This window comes from Anopheles bellator, chromosome 2 (assembly GCF_943735745.2).
Source record: "Anopheles bellator chromosome 2, idAnoBellAS_SP24_06.2, whole genome shotgun sequence".
Taxonomy (NCBI): domain Eukaryota; kingdom Metazoa; phylum Arthropoda; class Insecta; order Diptera; family Culicidae; genus Anopheles; species Anopheles bellator.
In genome coordinates, this window is record NC_071286.1 from 32,346,371 (window position 1) to 32,361,604 (window position 15,234).

The 15,234-nt window shown below is 51.1% G+C and overlaps 5 protein-coding genes across 6 annotated transcripts; 2 read left to right on the top strand and 3 right to left on the bottom strand.

Moving 5' to 3' along the window:
• Positions 1 to 3,311: 3,311 nt before the first annotated feature.
• On the bottom strand, positions 3,312 to 5,653 carry LOC131209158 (eukaryotic translation initiation factor 3 subunit D). Its single transcript, XM_058202155.1, has 4 exons — positions 5,456 to 5,653; positions 5,270 to 5,389; positions 5,045 to 5,192; positions 3,312 to 4,971 (listed from the first exon to the last, which is right to left on the bottom strand). Exons 1-4 carry the CDS (start codon positions 5,532 to 5,534, stop codon positions 3,549 to 3,551), a joined length of 1,770 nt encoding a protein of 589 aa, XP_058058138.1. The 5' UTR covers positions 5,535 to 5,653; the 3' UTR covers positions 3,312 to 3,548.
• Positions 5,654 to 5,755: 102 nt separating this feature from the next.
• LOC131206868 (vacuolar protein sorting-associated protein 29) lies at positions 5,756 to 6,823 on the top strand. Its single transcript, XM_058199450.1, has 2 exons — positions 5,756 to 6,113; positions 6,199 to 6,823. The coding sequence occupies exon 2, from the start codon at positions 6,213 to 6,215 to the stop codon at positions 6,759 to 6,761; it is 549 nt and encodes a 182-aa protein (XP_058055433.1). The 5' UTR covers positions 5,756 to 6,113; positions 6,199 to 6,212; the 3' UTR covers positions 6,762 to 6,823.
• On the bottom strand, positions 6,819 to 8,225 carry LOC131206867 (AN1-type zinc finger protein 2A). The gene is made up of 2 exons (XM_058199448.1): positions 7,843 to 8,225; positions 6,819 to 7,757 (listed from the first exon to the last, which is right to left on the bottom strand). The coding sequence occupies exons 1-2, from the start codon at positions 7,938 to 7,940 to the stop codon at positions 7,109 to 7,111; spliced, it is 747 nt and encodes a 248-aa protein (XP_058055431.1). The 5' UTR covers positions 7,941 to 8,225; the 3' UTR covers positions 6,819 to 7,108.
• A 379-nt stretch (positions 8,226 to 8,604) lies between these two features.
• On the top strand, positions 8,605 to 12,672 carry LOC131212532 (eukaryotic translation initiation factor 3 subunit A). The gene is made up of 3 exons (XM_058206427.1): positions 8,605 to 8,780; positions 8,901 to 12,275; positions 12,345 to 12,672. Exons 1-3 carry the CDS (start codon positions 8,732 to 8,734, stop codon positions 12,401 to 12,403), a joined length of 3,483 nt encoding a protein of 1,160 aa, XP_058062410.1. The 5' UTR covers positions 8,605 to 8,731; the 3' UTR covers positions 12,404 to 12,672.
• A 22-nt stretch (positions 12,673 to 12,694) lies between these two features.
• On the bottom strand, positions 12,695 to 14,771 carry LOC131212533 (uncharacterized). Of its 2 annotated transcripts, none has more exons than XM_058206429.1 (2): positions 14,583 to 14,771; positions 12,695 to 14,440 (listed from the first exon to the last, which is right to left on the bottom strand). In XM_058206429.1, the coding sequence occupies exons 1-2, from the start codon at positions 14,643 to 14,645 to the stop codon at positions 13,163 to 13,165; spliced, it is 1,341 nt and encodes a 446-aa protein (XP_058062412.1). In that variant the 5' UTR covers positions 14,646 to 14,771; the 3' UTR covers positions 12,695 to 13,162. The 2 variants fall into 2 exon arrangements, with proteins under 2 accessions (XP_058062412.1, XP_058062411.1); XM_058206428.1 differs by having other exon boundaries at positions 12,695 to 14,451; positions 14,579 to 14,771.
• Positions 14,772 to 15,234: the final 463 nt, after the last annotated feature.

Consider the following 15,234-nt stretch of genomic DNA (forward strand, 5'->3'; position numbering starts at 1 on the left):
TAGAGTTGTAAGTCGTCGATGATGATGATTGATCGTCGAATTCTACACTCTGAGTGGCAGGTACTTCGCTGAATTCCTCATAATGTTCTGCTTCGAGGATTGTATTAGAGTTAATAAATGCGCTTTGACCAACAAATTGTTGTCCCAAGAGACAGGGCGCTTGACTGAGTCCTTCGGGATGGTCGCCTAACACGTGTATATTGGATGTAACAAGTGCGCCTTCTTCGCCTGGGTGATGTCGCTGAGTAGCAGGCGTTTCGCCGACTTCTACAGGATGTTCGCCCCCCCTTATTATTTTGGGGGTAAGTCGCACATTAAGGCCGCCCAGATCTAGCGTGTGAGTAAGAGGTGTTTCGCTTAATTGCTCAGGATGCTCAGCCTCCAAAACTCTTTTGGGATCAAAAAGTGTCCCTTGGTCAACAAGATGTTGGCTCAAGGTTCTTGGGCGTTGATCCTTGATTCCTCCAGGACGTGCTTGCTCCGGGTTTTTCTGTATGCAACAATCGTAATGTTTTCTTTTCTCTCGTTCATGTCGAAACCAATCGTTTTTCGCCATCTGTTCATAAGGCTGCTTGCGTTCATCATTCATTGAGGCCCATTCTTGACTCAGTAACATCAATATTTCATTCGACTTATACTCCGGGTACAGAGAACTAACCTCTTGTCGTCGAAATTTACAGAACCACAAAAAGGGCGTCAACGGTTCTGATAATAGGATCGGGTTTCCGTGCTGTGTTGCTTTGTGCAAGTGTGTAGCAATCGGATGTTTGTAACGTTCCCTGTCTTCTTCAGCCATTTTCTTTGGAAATAAGTCTGCTTTAGAAAGAATTGGTACATATTTGTTGCCCGTTCGACGTTCCTTAACCGGGACTTTCGTTGCGGAACGGTCGCTAAGTTCTAACTTCTCTCGTCTAAATCGTAACAAATCGTCCTTCGCCATCTGTTTGTAAGGTTTCATGCTTTCAGTACTCATTAAGGACCATTCTTCATGCAGCACTTTAAAGATATCATCAGATTTGTACTCCGGATGCAGATCCTTAATCTCTTGCCCTCGAATATCACAAAAAAATGCAAATGGCATGCGATTTCGTTTGAATGCTACCAGCTTCGTGGACACACCCTTGATTTTAACATATATTTGCAACTCTTGGAGAAAACGCTGCTTGTCTTTTTTGGCCATTTCTATGTAGTATTGCTTCCTTTTAAGTGGCAATTCTTTCCATCGGTTTGATAGTGTTGTTTTCCCGATTGGTTTCGTGAAACCTTTCTTCTTATGTTCCTCTCTGTAAGCCGTTGCGAAAATCAAGAATGGCGATCGGCATGGTAGCGGTCTTTGGCTTCGGATATTTTCGACATTCGATTGAAAACAAATTCGTCGCCTACTTTCAGCATTCATTGAGAACCATTCTTGGCTCAACACCTTAGCGATATCACTAGATGTGTACTCCGGATGAAGATCCTTAATCTTTCCACCACGAATGTTACAGAAAAAGATAAAAGCCGACCAATTTTGTTCCAGTGTTGACTCCTTCGTGTGCGTGGTTCGCGGCGTATCATCGTTCGCACCGTTCATTTCAACATACGACTCGTCTGCTGGCATCTCCGTATTTGCAGAACCAAATCGTTTTGAACCATCGCTTGCTCCACAATTCTGAAGTTGTTGCTGTTGGTGCTGTTGCTGCAATAAACTATCGGTATGCATTGAAGTAGGTAATGGCCAATGAGTGCCCAACTGCGATCTCTGGATGGCAGGCGTTTCATTCAATTTGTTCGGACATTCCGCCATCAGCATTGTATTGGAGGTAAGAGCTGCTCGTTCGCCGCCAGGATGTTGATGCTGGATGGTAGGAACTTCGTTCAGCATATTTGCCTTGGAGGTAATTATTACATCTTTTTCGCCCAGATTCATTTGGCTTGTAGGCATTTCGACAAGAGGCTCGTTCACTCGACAAGAGGCTGGTTCGTTGGTGATCGCGTTCTGGCCAATGTTGGTAGTTTCGTAGGGAACCATTTGTTGCTCATTGTAAAATGTGCACGAGGCTGTGCTGTTGTTTTCCGTTTTGCCGAACGACTGCTGCTGTTGAATGACTTCGTTGTACTGTTCTAGTGGTGTAGCCTGTCTTATGGTGTCCTGATATTCGGGGCATGGATTAACGAAACTTTGGCCATACTGCTCCATCGAACTGATGCCCTTAGGCCACCAGATACCGTCTCCAAACGACCCACAAGCATTGTGATACTGCTCCGACATCTTTCTTTGCTTTCAATCTATACATGCGCACGTTCAAAGGACTTACGATTACCATATTCTGCGAGAAACAACAACTCCTTTAAACGTCTGAAACGATGGTTTGGCGTGATATTCCGGAAATATTGAAAGCTGCGAACAAAAATTCAAACGCAATTAAAAAATGAGCAATCATCCAGCTAGTACGCTACGCATGATATTTTGCGTCAATCCATCGTCCACTTACCGAAACGGAACCACACCGAACGTGCAACTGTCCATCTATGGCCTCAAGCCGTCCTTGCTGATAGATGACCTCGCGACATTCAGCTAACTCCGGATGAAATGTTGTCCTTTCCGTTTCTGTTTTTTCGCCCCGGTCCATTATTCTTCCGACCTTCTTTTGAGGCTCTAAAAACTTTCAACGCTTTACGCAAGTCGCCAGTGAGCGTGTTGTACTGATTTTCGGATTCCGCGCCATACCACCGTACTCGTATATGATTAAAAGATGGTAATAAATATCCCGAAACGCCACCAAGGATGGTCAGCGCTGCCGTAGCGTACTGTAACTTTACAACATGCAAGGCCACTGTTTATGATGGGTGAGTTAAGGTGTGATTTTACCAAGAACAACGTTCAAAACCATACACGCTCCGCAACCGGAAATTTAGTTGATTTACATTTTTTCAACATTCTCAGAAATGCACGCAAAATCCGTTAACGACAACTCGTGGAAAACCTACGAAACTTTTATTAAAGATCACATATTTGCACCTCGGAAAAAACAACCTCAACTGTTAAACGATATTCAGTTCAACGCCTCTTCCAGCACTAACAATCAAAAGTCATAAAATTTTGTGTTGCCCGATCGTACGTAAACAACGCTGATCGGAACATTGTGACAGCTGCTGTCACTGTTGCAATGACAGCAAGATCGTTATCTTTGGACACTTTTCAGCGCACTGAAGATCAACAATCGCAGAAATGCACCAATACTGAACTCTACTAACGTAATGCTAAGAAGTTTGTTTTCTTGTAATTCTTTCACAATTTGGGAAAAGAAATCTTAACGGGTTGTGTACTCCCAGCATTGGTGTTCTGGCAGGGAGAGTTTTTCGTTTATTTCCATTATTATTGTTATTGAATTTGATACGTTAGCAACGCTACCGTCGCACTATTGCTTCCTATGTCTAAGAGGCTTGAATACAATGTGACCCTTGACGGGACTTCTCTTGGGATCTTCCACCAATTCGAATGAAATTGTTGCAAAACATTAATCCACGCGTTGCGTTGATAGAGAGGACGGCGAATCAGTTATCTGCTAAGCGTCGCTTTTCTCATTCTTAACGGCCATAGGGCCGGTGCTGTTGGTGGTTGCAGATTGAGCGCTGGATACATCAGATGGAGCAACGTTTGGAGGTGCCGGCACATAGCCATACATCGGTTGGAACGGTTCACCATCGTCACCCTCTTCCTCCTCACCGTCCGACTCGAACGTGTTGTCTGGGATGTCGTACAGCCGCACCATCGGTTTGTTCGGATCCTTCATGATCAGATATTTGCCGTCCTTTTGCTTCATGCAAATGTCAATGATGCATCGCAGGATGCCCCACGCATTGTCCATACTCAAATTAATCTGATTTGAGAACTCATGCGGCTTGAATTGCTGCGTACCCAGAATGACGTGCTTCGACGAGTCGCGCACGTGCGCACGAGAGACGTATCCGAACTTCAGCTGATCGGAGCCGGCCAACAAGGCCTGGATCGTCCACTTGGCAAGCTTGCACGAGTTGTTGCGCAGCTCGTTCGCAAGAATGGCACCCCGCTGCGTGTCCAGCTTCTGGCGCCACTCGACAGCGTTCGCAATTTTCGAATCCCATTCGTTGAGCGCCTTGATCGTGAGGAATTGCGTGTCGCCGTGCGGCACTTTCAGCACGCCGTCGTGCTCGCATCGGGCCACCAGCGTGATGCCATTGTTTAAATCCCACTTTCGGTACCGATACGCAACACTCGCTACCTCGCCGTCCTCGTCATCTCCGATGAAGGGATTAGGGTGCTCAAACTTGTACTTCGGTTCCTTCTCACCACTCTTCAGCACCTGCTGGCTAAAGTTGTGGTTGATGAATGTCGCCTCGATCGCCAAGTTACGGGGCGAGTTCAACGAGCTACCGTCCTCCTGCGGCGGTTCGCTGGCCGTCTCATTCACCGTCAGCAGATCAAACTCGGTGTTGTCGCGCTTATCCATGAACAGCTTATCTCCGATCTTCTCGATCACAATGTCCCACGAGTAGTTTGAACGCGTGCAGCACATGATCGTCGCGAGGATCGCGTCGGTAGCGTACACGTTGCCGTGCGACTTCGACAGCTGTCGGATAATCGGATCGTCGGTTGTCGTGACGGTGTGGAAGATACGATCCACACTCTGCAGCGGCCGCTCAGTCTTCACATTCACGCGATCGTAAGACTTGTCATAGTACTCTAGCGTACCACAAGTCATAATGTCCTCGCCCTCCTTCACGCTCGGTAGCGACAGTTTGGACAGCCGCGGGAAATCCATCTCTTCGATTGTCACCCAGTCCGGACGAACGGTAACTGACGCGTCACGGATCTTCGGCGGCGGACCACGCATTCCCCACTTGCGTGTTGTTCCACGACGCTGATCACGCAACTTGGATGCACTTTTCGACAGCGTCGTCATGCCTCCGACCTGTACACCACCCCTAGCGCCACGTCCACGTCCCGACCTAAACAAGTAAGAAGTAAGAGCAACGGACTACTTTTCCAATCGACATCTCACTAAAACCGACGATAGCGTACCGATTGTTTCGCATATTGCCACGGAAGCGACCGCGCTGGTGGGGCGGTTTTTGAATTCTCGCACTGTCCACCAGATGGAATGTCGTTTCATCCTCCTCGTGGAAGTACGCATACTGGCTGCCTCCACCGAATTGCGAAACGTACTTGTCTGCAATGAAAAACCGGATTCCATTGAAACGAAGCGTCAGACACTTTCCCTCACAATGTTAGGTTATGGTTACTCACTAGAGAATTTCTTGTCCGTCTGCGCGGTGCCCGTCCAATCGCTTATCTTTCCGAGACGGTCGCTCTTACTAAACGGTTGGTACGGAATATCCTTGAAGGCATCAGGCAGTTCACAAGGACCTGTAGAGTACGGCACCAAACAATTAGCTACCATTCGTGTGTCTTCTGCCAGTGTCTGCTACCTACCCCAGCCATCTTCGTTGCACTGGAGCTGCGGCGCCTCGAACGTCGCAATCTCCGGCGTACAGCTAATGGTTTCGCTCATGGTTCACACGCGCACCCGAATGGGCAAACCGATAACTATTGTCTAGCTTTTTCTTGATCAACAGCTACAAATCTGAGAATACAGAACCGTGGAAACGACGATATTGCTGCAGCCGAACGTGGCTGCTCGAAGAAGGCGAAAAGACAGCTGTCAAACCCGGCACCGTGATGGTTGGCTAGAGCACCGCGCTGTTGGCAGTACCGGAAGGCTGGTATGCACTGTGCGAAACGAGAATGTTTGTTCTGGGTTTTCGAATTAAAATCCTTTTCTATTCCTGAAAATAGGACATGTTGAATAAGGGAAATGCAAATAGAATTAGTGCATTGTTAAAAACAAACCCACAAATTGCTCTACTGCTGACTTTTATGTCAATAAACACGATATGTTTTTGACGGCTTCAAAATACCCGCTTTGATAAGCAGGCAGAGTGGGACAGAGAGAGTAAAAGCAAAGTGAGAAGGAGAATCTCAGACCCTGCCCGCAAAGACGAGAGCGAAAAAAACTCATCCAGCTGCAAAGGGTTCTCTGTTGTAATTTGTTATCGGCTTATTGCACGCCCACCAGTTTCCTGCCGTCACGGTTCGGCCTCAATTGACTTGTGCTAGTGCCACTGGGAGCGATTCTGCCAATTTCAATCCCGTCCATTGCGTTCCTGTATCCGCAGCGCCTAATGTAAACATGCTGGTGCTAGTGCTCGGCGATTTACACATTCCGCATCGGTGCAGCAGTGTTCCGGCCAAATTCAAGAAGTTGCTCGTCCCGGGCCGTATACACCACATCCTGTGCACGGGAAATCTGTGCAGTAAAGAATCGTACGACTATCTTAAAACGCTCGCCAACGATGTGCACATTGTTCGTGGGGATTTCGATGAAAACACGAACTATCCGGAGCAGAAGGTCGTAACGGTGGGCCAGTTCCGAATCGGGCTGTCGCACGGTCACCAGGTGGTACCGTGGGGTGACCCAGAGGCGCTCGCTCTAATCCAGCGGCAGCTGGATGTGGACATACTAATATCGGGCCATACGCACAAGTTCGAAGCGTACGAGCATGCGAACAAGTTCTACATCAACCCGGGCTCGGCGACGGGCTCGTATAATCCTCTGGACACGGCCGTCATTCCTTCGTTCGTACTGATGGACATCCAGAGCACGACGGTCGTAACGTACGTGTACCAACTGGTTGGCGATGACGTGAAAGTGGAGCGGATCGAATACAAGAAGAACTAGACCGAACTAGGTTGTTTAGGATTAATCAATTAATCAAATAAAAACAGAATGTCAAGTTTAAAACAAGCATAAATATTGGTGATGTATTACAGTTTTCGTTTCCGCTGGCACAGTTAACCTAACAATCATTTGGAGGCGTGGCCATTGTGCTCTTATATCAAAGCGTACTAAAGCAGTGGTGCCCTTCTTGGTCTCGCAAAAGAGGTCGCTAAAAAACAAAGCACATTTTCGCACAAGAAAACCTTCGACTCGCGCGTCCGATGATAATTCTTCAACCTCCGCTGCTCATCCGATTGTCGTAGTAATAATGGAATGATCCCGACTGGAAATCGAGTGCTCGGAATCCCTCACGAGAGATTGCAGCGATCTTTAGCAGCGCCCGAAGACGAACTTCCGTTGCCGACAGCGATCCGTCTCGGTGCACTGACAGGGTTTCTTTCTTCACGTGTTCGCCTTTGTTGGGCTTCATCATCTTCTTGCTGCATCGATAAAGCTATCGCACGTGCCAGGGCCTCATCTTCCGACATGCTACCCTGAACAATGGCTAAATGGTTGGTAGTCGTACTGGTAACCTCTGCGAAACCCGCTCCGGGAACTGTCTGTCGACTTGTCACCGCCGGGTTTCCCGCAGTGGGAGCTTTAGTCGTTTGTCGCTGAATGGCAGCTGTCGCTACGAGATTCCGTTGCCCGGCGGCTGGCCCCTGGCAATCATGGTCGGTTGTGTGACGATGTTTTAGACAGTAGTTCAAACGACACACGGTACAGTTAACCGGAATCAGTTCCTTTTTCTTGCACGTCCCGTACGAGCAGCGATTGGTGTAAATTTTCTTCCGTTCCGATCGGCACTGCTGATCGATGTGAGCTCCAACTGTGACGTCGGGTGATACGTCTCGGGGGGTAGGTACCGGTTCCCCGCACAACGGACATATCGGTACTTGGACGTCCTTCTTGTAGGCGGACGGACAAGCATGATCCTTGTAGCTGAAGTGATCGGAACTGCACGTAAAAGAAAATTGGCAACGCTTTATCGACAATGTCGCAACGGGAGCAGATACTGGTCCCGATTGGAAGGTAAACTCACCAAAATATCGCGTCACAGGCGTCACACTTCATCGGCAGAAAGTCCAACTTGTGGCAGTACTGCTCCGAGCAGTGTTTGCCCAAGTGCGGAAGCTCCATCGCTCAACCTTGTATCTTTGAATTTCCGGGTTCCGCTTTTCACTCCTGTAGACCTCTTTGATCACGATGAGTCACTTCTGTTTTCAAACTTGCCCCGCACAAGGTCTCGAATCGAATAATCAGTTCCGACAGCTGGTGATTTTTTTATATGGACGAGCACCGAAATTTCTCGTTTGTGGATGCTACGCGTACATTCGAGGCATGGAATGACGAATCAATTTGCCCGACGATGCTGGATTTGAGCTGTTCGTTCGACCGCAATTTGGCGCTTTCTGATGCAATGGAGTTTAGCCAAGCATTTGACGCATTTGGCCATTGCTACAAAGAAATTACGGTGCACAATTTGGTACTTGACGTTTGACGTTTATCATATTGCTTACAGCGGCACACATGGATTGCGGTGTAATGTTCGGTGTGTAGCAAATAATCTTTAATTTTGACTGCAGCAACAAACCAAATTGAAGAGAAAATTGTTCATTGCACCAAAAGTTCGGTTCCATCACATTATCAATAATACTATTAATTTAATGGGAATAATAACACCGACGATCAAAACGATAAAATTCGATCCGCTGTACACCGCCAACAACAGCTGTCAGTAGGCCATTTTGTTCCGTAACGTCACCGGCCGCTTCGGCCTTTCGCGATTTGTCAAAGAACGCGATTCACACGGTGTGGCCGTACGGGCTGTAACTTTCGCCGTAAAAAAGCTTGTTAAAGCTGTCCCAACGCTCCCAGGAGCATACGTACGAGTGCAAGCATACCGATATCCATTCTAAACGAATGTAAGAATGTCTCGCTACGTGCAGCGTCCGGAAAATGCTCTGAAAAGAGCGAACGGTAAGTAGGGCTTTGCCTTGTGCTGTTCGGCGACTGGTGAAAATCCAACATGGACGACACGTCAATAGGGGTCCACGTTTTGATGCTTCCCTTTTGTTTGCATTTGTATTCCGTGGCCAGAGTTCATCGATGTCGGCAAGAAGGCACGAGCGCTCGATACTTTGCAGGAGGTGTTTCGAGCGAAAAAATGGAACTACAACTGGTCGGAATCGATCATCGAGCCGATTATGTTCAAGTACTTGGACCTTTGCGTCGAGCTGAAGAAGTCGCACATCGCGAAGGAAGGACTGTTCCAGTACAGGAATATGTTCCAACTTGTGAACGTGGGCTCGCTGGAAAACGTCATCCGTGGCTATCTGAAGATGGCCGAAGAGCGCACAGAGCAGGCCCAGCAGCAGTCGTCGCAAGCGACTCTCGAGATCGACGATTTGGACAATCTGGCGACACCCGAATCGATTCTGATGAGTGCGGTGTGCGGTGAGGACGCACAGGATCGCTCGGATCGTACAATTTTGCTACCATGGGTGAAGTTCCTGTGGGAGAGCTACTGTCAGTGCTTGGAGCTGTTGAAGGTGAACTCGCACTGCGAGACACTGTACCACGACATCGCTCGAATGGCGTTCCAGTTTTGCCTGAAGTACAACCGCAAGATGGAGTTCCGCAAACTGTGCGAAAAGCTGCGTAAGCATCTGGAAGACATATGCAAGGTATCGTCGCAGACGGCCAACGTCAGCATCTCGAAGCCGGAAACGCAGCAGTTGAACCTGGAGACGCGTCTCCATCAGCTAGATTCGGCCATCCAGATGGAGCTGTGGCTCGAGGCGTACAAAGCCATCGAAGACATTCACGGTCTGATGGCTCTGTCAAAGAAGACGCCGTTGCCAAAGACGATGGCACTGTACTACCAGAAGCTGGCGATGGTGTTTTGGAAGGCCGGTAACCAGCTGTTCCATGCAGCTGCGCTGCTGAAACTGTTCCAGCTTTCGCGTGACATGAAGAAGAACGTGACAGCCGATGAAATTCAGCGCATGACAACGCACGTGCTGATTGCTACGCTGGCCATTCCACTACCATCGGCACACCCCGAGTTCGATCGGTTCATCGAGACGGACAAGAGTCCGATGGAGAAGGCGCAGCGCCTGGCGTTTTTGCTCGGTTTGCAGCAATCACCGTCGCGAGCACTGCTGTTGAAAGAGTTGATTCGACTGAACGTGTTGCAACTGGCATCGCCACAGTTCCGTCAGTTCTACCAACTGCTGGAGGTCGAGTTTGATCCCCTCAACCTATGCAATCATGTGCAACGCATAATTGATGAAATCGAGGCCGACGAAAAGTCCCCGTACGTGCAGTACGTACAGGCGCTTAAGGATGTCACCCTGGTACGGCTGGTGCGTCAGATTTCGCAGGTTTATCAGACGATCGAGTTCTCGCGACTGCTGGAGTTGGCCAAGTTCGCCGATTACCACTACCTCGAACGCATTCTGGTCGATTGCGTGCGCCACAATGACATGCAGATCACCATTGACCATCGCAACGGTTGTGTGCACTTCGGGACGGATCTGTCGGAGAGCCAACGCGAAGATCATCCGGACGGGCCGACGCTTCAGTCAATGCCGTCGGAGCAGATTCGTTCGCAGCTCGTCAACATGTCGGTGGTGCTGCATCGAGCGATCGCGACTATTAATCCCAACCGTAAGAAGGCCGATCGCGAACGGCTGCGCACGCAGATGGTGCAGCAGTACGAGGAGAACATGGACAAGGAGCACCAGCGTATCCTGCAGCGGCAGAAAAAGATCGAGGACCGCAAAGAGTATATCGAGCGCGTGAACTTGGAGCGTGAGGAAGAGGTGCTACGTCTGCAGGAAGAGCAGGCACGCATGCACAAGCTGGCCGAGCAGCGGCGCCTGGAGGCAGAGAATGAGGAGCGCGAACGAAAGCGACACGAGAACGAGCTGCAGATGATCAAGGAGCGCAATATTAAGGACAAAATCGATCAGATCAAGCAGACGGCAACCGGGCAGAAGATGCTGAAGAAGATGGACGAAGAGGAGATCCGTAAGATGAACGCAGAGGAGATAGCGGCCCGCGAGGCCGAGGAACGGGTGAAGGAGCGCAAGGCGCACGATACCAGCCTGAAGACGCAGGAGAAGAAGATCGACTACTTCGAACGAGCGAAGCGGATCGAGGAGATACCGTTGATCGAGAAGTATCTGCAGGAGCGTTCGGTGCAGGATAAGGAGTTCTGGGAGAAACAGGAGGCGGCTCGCATCGAGACAGCTGTGGCCGAACGTAAAACGGCCGAGGCTTGCCAGGAGCGGCTGAAGCGCATGTTGCCCGATCGTGACGTCTACTGGCAGCAGCTTAAGAGCGAACGAGGTAACCAGTTCGCAGAGAAGCTCAAGCAGTTCAATTTGGCAATGGATGAAGAGCGCAAGAAGCGACTGGCCGAACGCGTCATCAAGCGTCGTGAGGAACGGCGCCAGAAGTGGCTCAAGGAGAAGGAGGAAGAACGGAAGCGCATCGAGGAGGAATTGCGAAAGAAGAAAGAGGAAGAGGAACGCGTTGAACGGGAACGACGTGCCGAGGAACGGCGCATCGAGAACGAGAAGCAGCGGGTGATTGCGGAGAAGCAACGCGCTAAGGAAGAGGAAATCGAGCGCAAACTGGCCGAGGAGCGCGACCGTTTGAAGGAGGCGGATCGACGCGATCGAGAGTTGCGCCGTGAGCGAGGTCGAGGACCTGTGACAGGAGACGCGAAACCCGATAGCGATTGGCGCAGTCGTGCTCCGGCGGCAACTGAAGAGCAGCCTGCGAAGAAAGATGTATGGCAGCCACGCCGCGATGCTGGTGGTGCTCGTGGCCGCGATGAGGCGCCGCGGAGCGAAGGAGCACCCGCTGACAAGTGGCGTCGGGCACCGGAGGATGATAAGGAGGTTGGCAGAGACGCTGGCCGTGACGGACCCCGTCGTGCTGGCCCGGCCGGAGAGGTGCGTCGTGGGGGAGAGGATCGTGCGCCGATTCGCCGAGCAGGTGCTGGGGAGGATCGCGAGCGCGAAGAACGTGGTCCCATTCGTCGGGGCCCCGCCACGGACGATCGCGACCGTCGTGCTGCGCCTGGTGGTGCTCCGAGACGCGATGAAAGGCCAGGAGGTGGTTTTCAGCGGCGTGACGATCGACGGGAGGATCGTCGTGATGACCGCCGTGATGACCGCCGTGATGATCGCCGTGATGACCGCCGTGATGACCGCCGTGATGACCGCCGTGAAGACCGTGGCCCGCGTCCGGCAGGAGGTGCTGACCGTGAAAATGTATGGCGTCGCGGACCGGGCGAAAACCGTGACGACAATCGTCGCGGTGCAGCTCGCGAAGACGGTGGGGGTGCACCACGACCAGAAGGAAACTGGCGTTCGGCTGGAGCACCGCGAACACAGGAACAGCCTGCCAAACCTCGCGAAGAACGCCCGCCGCGTGAGCAACAACGTGCACAGGAAAATGGTACGGAAAGTTCAACGAATCACGCTTACAGAGTGCCAATGCAATCGGGATTCTTTTGTTTCTTTTCAGTTCCACCACGCAACACTGGTCCGGATGAGGATGGCTGGCAGGATGTAAAGCACCGCTAGAGAGCGACACGTTCTCCTCTATCTGCTTTAACTTTGACTTTGGCAATAGTGTTAAACGTTTAGCTATCTACATACCCGCAGAAACAAGCGCATAAACATTTTAAACTTTATTTCTCTCAAGCCCTTCCCCACTGCGGGTCGGCCTGTTGGGCAATGGATTTTGTTTATCTTTCTACTACAGTCATTTTCTTCTCACGCTCGCTCGATCGATCGTTCTGCCGCAATCGTCTTGTTGTGGATGTTTGTCGTCGGGGGCTTTACCTCTACTCGTCGAAGGCTTCCACAGATGTTGCAACGATGTGAAGATGAGTTTCGCAAGGATACTTCTTCCCTCCGGCCGCGGACAACTTCCGTGGAAGGTTCCGTATATGCTTAAGAAAAAACTTGTGAAAAACTCTTTAAAATACAATTCTAAAAATGTAAACAAGATAGCTGCTTATAAATTATCTACCCAAATCTATTAATCTAAACAGAAAAAAAAGATTTCTCGTGGATGACACGAAATAAACGTAGCGTTTGTCATTGATACAAATCCGAACCAATCGAACTAGTTGAAATGAAACGAACTGTGTGCTCCCGGCAAGATCGCGATGAATACATTGCATATTAACAGAGACTGAAAAGCACAGCGATAGTCGTATCGACAGATTGTTTTATTGGTCGCACGAAATCCGTAACCGGCCATTGCGCACCGTGTGTGTTCAGCAACCACTTTCAGGTCTTATCTTCGAAGTACACCCTGGCCCTACGCTACACTTGCTAGGTCTGGCAAAGTTCAAAGTCCTTCAAGTCAAAATCGAGCCCATGCTGTTCAAACTCGAGCACATACTTTCGCACCATCGCCTCCGTGTTGACACAGTCCAGCTTCTCCTGGATGCGCATCCGCAGCGGGTTCTCGATCGCGTCCATAATTTGGTAGCGTAGCAGATTCGGTAGAATGTTGACGGCCGCCTCGACCACGTAGTCGAACGTTCCCGCGCCCTCGCACCGCACCTGTATGTTGCCCAGCTCGAGCTGAATGTCCTTTAGCTTCAGTTTTTTGCGCAAATCAAGCGGCTGCTCGATCTGCACCGCAACCCGGATGTGCTCGACCGTAAACTGGGCCCGGCCCGGATGCGACAGCATCCCCCGGCCGATCGAGACCTCCCAGTGCGTCGAGCCGGTGATCCGCTGCGTGGCCACGTGTACCCCGAGGGTCGCCGTGTTGTTCTGCATCGTCACCGATATGTCGCCGTAGCGGTAGAAGCTGGACCCACCCCGGAGCCAGGTGTGCATCGTTTGCATCCCAAAGATGCCGGCCGTGTTGTTGTAGTCGGGCACGAGAAACGGATCGAAACCCTTGTGGCGCACCAGTGTCCGCAGCTCGCCGATGGCGACGTCGATCGGGGAGATCGAGTTCGGCAGAATGAAGCCCCGCTCGAGCGTCACGTTCTGGATGTTGGTGTCCACCTCCTCGCGGATCTTCTTGTACGCCTCCTGCAGCATGTACGGCTTAATCGTGTCGTAGACGAGATTCGACGCCGAGTTCACCACACTCTGAAAGATGCTTCCCATGAAGCCGAGGTTCTGGAAGTCCATCGCCATATCGTCGAACGCAATGTCCAGCTCGATGTCCTTCGTCTGCAGCATGCCCTGCCGTTCCACCGACAGCGAGACGTTTGCCTTCGTCAGAACGTTGCTCATCACCACCGTGAACGGGCCCTCGGCCCGGTTGAAGAACGTACTCATCGTGTAGTTACCGCGCACCGTGATCTGGTCGATCGCGATCTGAGCCTGCACCGCCATACTGTTCAGCTCGGTGCGGAAGTGGCGGATGCGGAAGCGCGACATACCATGCAGCACCAAGTTGCGCATGTGCATCTTGGCGATCGAAAGCGATTGCTTGATGTCCGGGATGGGCATCGGGTCTGGGATGGTCGCTCCGGGCAGCCCTACCGGATCTTCCTGTTTGTAGAGATCGATGATGGCGAACAGTTGCTCGGACATCAGCGCTTCGCCCGCTGTCTGGCGCCGCCATCGGTCAATCTTCGGAACATCCTCTGTGGTAGCTGGGTGCAGGAATAGCGAAAGGAATGAGATGGAATCATGGGACCGGCGGCGGAAGTAGCGCCAACTCCATCAGCAACCAACGTCAGCGGTGACACAGCGATAGGCTACGGCGGATGAACTACGTACCAGCAGCCCGGACGCTGATAAGGCAGATCAAATTGATCGACAATAGGACGATTAGCGGCTTCGCCATCACGCAGAACGTCTCTCACGGAACGCAGAGATGGGATGTTTTCGGCGCGGAGCACTTGTTAACCAGAAAAGCGAAAGGCCGTGAGGAATGTGCCTTCCTGACCTCGCTATGCTCTTTCGGCGAACGTCGATTTGTAACTGTCCCGCGCGGCCGAACCTGAACGTTCGGGCCCGTGATCGCCACGCTGAGTTATCAGCATTATCAGTTCTCCGCTTCTGAAGTACGGCAACGGCTGGCGATCTCGAGAGAGCAACAGTGACGAATGCTAGCCAGCGTTCACCGAACCGAACCTGTGCCTTGGAGTGCCTCCAGAGAGACGAGAGGATCGCTGCTTATCAGTACCATCCCATCCCAATAACGTCGTGGCCTGCAGCGCGGTACGTCGGGACGTAGCGAAACACAGTGCTTGGCCACCATTACTCATTCCTCAGGCGTCGCGGTTACGAGTTTAAGGATTTACTCTGCGGCGTTACGCTGCGTTGACGTCCCACACACAGCCGCACCGCGCACGAGGAGATGCGACAGATCCCGACGGAGGTTTGCAGTTTTCACCGCCAATACACTCGCTTTCCGTTGCGGGGGGCCATGT